At 31.2% G+C, this 4793-nt stretch overlaps 1 protein-coding gene across 1 annotated transcript; it reads right to left on the bottom strand.

The window, feature by feature from the left end:
* On the bottom strand, positions 552-1193 carry LOC108660697. Its single transcript, XM_018114958.1, has one exon. It carries the CDS (start codon positions 1191-1193, stop codon positions 552-554), a length of 642 nt encoding a protein of 213 aa, XP_017970447.1.

The following is a 4793-nucleotide window of genomic DNA, read 5'->3' as shown; positions in this document are numbered from 1 at the left end:
CCATAACAAATAAAATCTTTATTCAAATAAATAGTGAGTGTCTCATTAAAATAAACTGAATATCCAGACTTTATTAGACAAAAGACAGAAATCAAATTTCTATAAGTCTCTGGAATGTAATAAACATTTTCCAAAACTAAGCTACGACCATAAGGAAATTGAACAATAATGGCTCCCACTGCTAATGCTGAAATGAAGGTGCCATTTCCCATCCTCATCCGAAACTACCCTTTACTCAGTTTTCTCCTTTGTTGAAACCCCTGTAAAGAATTGCGAACATGGTTAGTGGCTCCAGAATCTACTATCCAAGTATCTGCAGAATCAACCACTAAACAGGCTTCTAACATATTTAAAAAACCCATACCTTGTTTATTCTTCTGGATTTCTTCAAGGTAGACCTTGTAATTTCGCTTCCAATGTTCTTTCACACCACAATGGAAACATTTTCCTTTGGTGTTGTCTTTTGAAGCAATCTTTTTCTTCATGGGCTTTTTCTTTGCTCCCACTAAGCCCTTAGAAATTTTTTTATTTCCAACTATCTTCTTTTTACCCTAAGTTTTGGGCTTAGAAGTGGAAATTGCATGTGCTTCAAGTTTCTTTTTTAAATCAAGAACCTCCTCCACATTTTGAAGATCATTCATTAGCCCACTTAGGGTGTAATCCCTAGTGTTCAGTTCATAATCCAATTTGAATTGTGAAAATGACGAATTCAAGCTATGAACTATCATTGAGATTTGTATTTTCGCATCTATCTCAACACCATTTAGTTCTGCCTTATTGAGACAAGAGATCACTTTCAGCATGTAATCTTTAACTGGCTCCCCAAGTTTCTGCTTAAGGTCCTTAAAAGCATTGATTGCTTTCACCTTAGCAGATCTAGTTATCGTACCAAACATCTCATGTAGGTGCAACATTATGTCAGCAGCATTACCCATGCCTTCGTGCTGCTTTTGCAATATACTATTCATAGAGGCCAGCATATAGCATTTAGCCAGCTTGTTTGCATCATGCCACTTCTTATGATATTCAATATCTTGTGGAGTTGATTGGAAAGTCAGTGCTTCAAGCTCATGGTCAGAAAGAACCCATGTGATCTTGTCATAATTAAGGACAATATTAAGGTTTCTTTTCCATTCAGAGTAGTTATCACCATTCAGAGTGCATTTGTTCAGCAAAATTGAAAGTGGATTCATATTTGTGATGCAGATATGTTTCTGAAAGTACATTTGAAATTTCGTAAGCATACTAGTTATTCATAGACTTTGAACATTTCATGATGCATGTATGCATGATGACAATATATAAAACCCTATAAATTATATTATTAGTTCGACGATCATCTACCTTTTTATAATAAATTAACCAACTATGGGCCGTGAGAATTTACTACTAGGTAAACTAGGACCCTCCCACTTAACTATGTTGCCCAATATCTTCATACTTAACATGGTTAAGGAGCGCTTTTATTTGGTCCACGAAGTTTACTAACAAAGCTACTGTAGGCAGGTTAATAGTAAATTCATGTTGAGTGCAATAACCATTGTTTCATTCTTTTAAGCTCCTTACTTAGTGAGCCTTTATGGGATGTCTCACTTCATAATCCAACTAAAAGGATTTATCCTTTCGGAGACCCAATCCGTCATGATCTAGATTCATGTCCGCTTGTAGGGAGTGACATGTTTCACATGCCAATGGGCCAACAATGGAGACCGTGGACTCTAGGATTACTAGCATCCTCTCCCACTCAATATTTTTATACTTAGGGTTTTGATTGACTTTTTACCGGATTTTCTAAATGCATATTTAGAATATCCTAAGTCAAATTATAGGCTTGGTTATGTTTCCAACTAAACACTTTTAGTATATAACTAAGTTTATATTACCATCTTGTCTAAATGTGATTTATTTTATTTTCCTATATTCATTATGTGTCTCATAGTATAAAATTCCTTTTAAACTAAAATACATAATGTATGCATGGCATTCCTTAAGAGATGTTGGCACCTTAATTCTAGATGACATGTTTTCAAGCATACAAATAATATCTAATATCACTCATACATATAAATATTTATATATATATAATAAGCCACATTAATGTCCATCCTAGGAAAAATAAAATAAAATTACAACTTGTAATTCTCTTCAATCTTGCTTGCTTCCGCTACTTGTTAGGATCACATCCATTTGGCACTCTTTCGAATTTTATGACTAAAAAAAATCCTCAATTTTAATTTTAATTTTAACCTAATTTAAGAAAATAATTTTATTTTATCTAATTAATTAATCTCATTAATTAATACCAAAATAAAAATATATTTTTTTAATTCAAGGCTAAAATTAATTTTTCAAAAAAAAAGAATTTTGGAAAAATTTTAAGAATATATATTTAAAACATATATATATTATTTTTTTAAAAATAATTTTATTATTAAAAAAATTGAAAAGGGCCCACCCTAACGGCCTGTTGCCCAAGAGCTCAAAGGTGGGCTGCTGCCTTACAGCAGCACTTTCTGCTACACTTGGCAATAGCTTGTGCTGCTGCCCAGCAACATGTGCTGCTATCTGACAGCAGCACATTGCTGCTGTGTGCTGTCAAACGGCACACTGCTGCTGTGTGCTGTCGAATGGCACACAGCAATGTGTTGTGTGCTGTGTGCTGTCGAACGGCACATAACAAGGGTTGTGTGCTGCCCGGCAGCACACCTCACGCCTTTTTTCCCTTTTCTTTTTTTTTTAATAAAAAAATTAATAAATATATATATATTTATAATAACAGAATTTTAATATAAGAAAAACTCTTTTCCTTTAAAAAAACTAAATACAAGAAAAACTCATTTTTCCAAAAAAATAGTCATAAAAAAATTAAAGAACCAAATGTTACCTAATTACCTTTTTCCTTTTGGCTTTGAACTTCTTTCTCCATGGATGCACCAGATAAATTAAGAAATATAAAAATTACATGGATTTTCCTAGTTACATAAATCTAAGGAAAAATAAAAGAAATCAAGAAGAAAACATGACGATGATAGACCACCCTTCTTGTTACATAACCAAAAGAAAAATGTTACATGTAAAATTTTTTAGGACAATTAATATGGCAAAAATCTTGAATCATGCATCGTAACATACAACCATACATTGATCACATCAAAATAGTTAAACATATGCAAAGGTGCCAACCATGCAAAATAAATATAGGAAACCAACTTGCAATAAACCCTGCTCTGATACCAATTGTTGGAGTAGGATCTTAGTAGATTAATGTGATTGTGTAAAGCATGGATTTCAAACATTTCTTTAACAATGGAAACAAGCAATCCAATTACACAAACGAAAACACACATTATTATTATTGCAAGTAATATAATCACATCTAAAAAAAATTAAAATAAGAATCTATTAAGTAAGAAAACCATACCTTTATTTTGAAATTCTTATTTTCTAACAACACCACACCAATGAATGATTTCTCGACCAAATAAGTTTACCACTTATTCTTCAAGAATACTTTCAACTTAAACCTTGAGTGGACAAGGTGTGGAATGCACGACTACAAGATGGCAACTAAGTTTATTCTCTTTTCTTTGGAAAAGCTTGGAAGAGGAGAAGAGAAAAAATGGCTGAAACTTTTTTTAAGAAAAAGTACATTCTCTTATTTTCTTCCAATTTCTTCTCTTTTTATTAAAACTCTTGTTTCAAAAGTTTAATCAAAATGAAACACCTTTGAATCAATCTTCACCATCCATTCAGAGTTATGGAAGCATCAAACATGCTCCATAATTATCAAAATAAAAATTAAAGAATAAATAATTTAATTCTTTAATTATCATTTAGAGTTCTTGATAAAATAAAACTCCTTATTGAATAATAACTCTTATTTTATTATTATCTATCTTTATTTAAAAAGAATTAATAATAAATAAAAGAGTAATAGTCAAACATGGAGTCTCTTTTTATCAACATGGATGTCTAGATTCATTTTGCAAAAATCTTCCTAAAATTATCTTAATTTAAGACAACTCTTGTCTGTAATTAAGACAAAAAATATTTTATCTTGTCTAAATTGAGACAAATATGTTTTTTTGACTAAATTAAGACAAAATAATTTTCTTGTCTTAAATTAAGAAAAACATATTTTCTTATCTAAATTAAGACCAAACATGTTTTCTTGTCTAAATTAAGATAAACATGTCAAAGTTGCCAATTTTGTACATAATTTAATGAAACAAATTAAAACATGCATTCCAACTTAAACAAGTTGAATTCTACGAAGGTAAGTGGGGAATCTATTTGGACATAGATATTCCAAGCTCTAATAAACTTAGAATTATTCTTAATCTCATTAAAAATAATTCAAGCTTATTAACCATGAAAAAACTCCACCATAGATTCATGGTTGCACTCTTGGATTAACTATTATTACAAGAAAAAATTCAGTATTTGATATTAATTATTAGTTGTCCAATTGCAAGCCTTATATTGTGAACCCTCATAACCATCCAATGACAAAAGGTGAAATTACCACTTTACCATTTATGTCAATTTTGTCCCCTAGTCTCAAATTTCATCCAATTAGTGATTCAATACTCTAGATCTAATCTTTTGAGTATCTAGATGTGATGAGTAGCTAATTCATCAATCCACTGGGCCTAGATTAATCACCAATCTTCTTGAAATAACTAGAAGTGATGTTAATGCTATGAACTCCATTATCTGGATATATGTTCCCCTATGTTCATCAAAATTATTGTCACAACCCAATTTTCGGGCCATGACCGACGTAAGGACCC

This window comes from Theobroma cacao, chromosome 2, assembly GCF_000208745.1.
Source record: "Theobroma cacao cultivar B97-61/B2 chromosome 2, Criollo_cocoa_genome_V2, whole genome shotgun sequence".
NCBI classification, from domain to species: domain Eukaryota; kingdom Viridiplantae; phylum Streptophyta; class Magnoliopsida; order Malvales; family Malvaceae; genus Theobroma; species Theobroma cacao.
The sequence above is the reverse complement of the archived record's forward strand: the minus strand, read 5'-3'. Positions and strand labels throughout refer to the sequence as shown.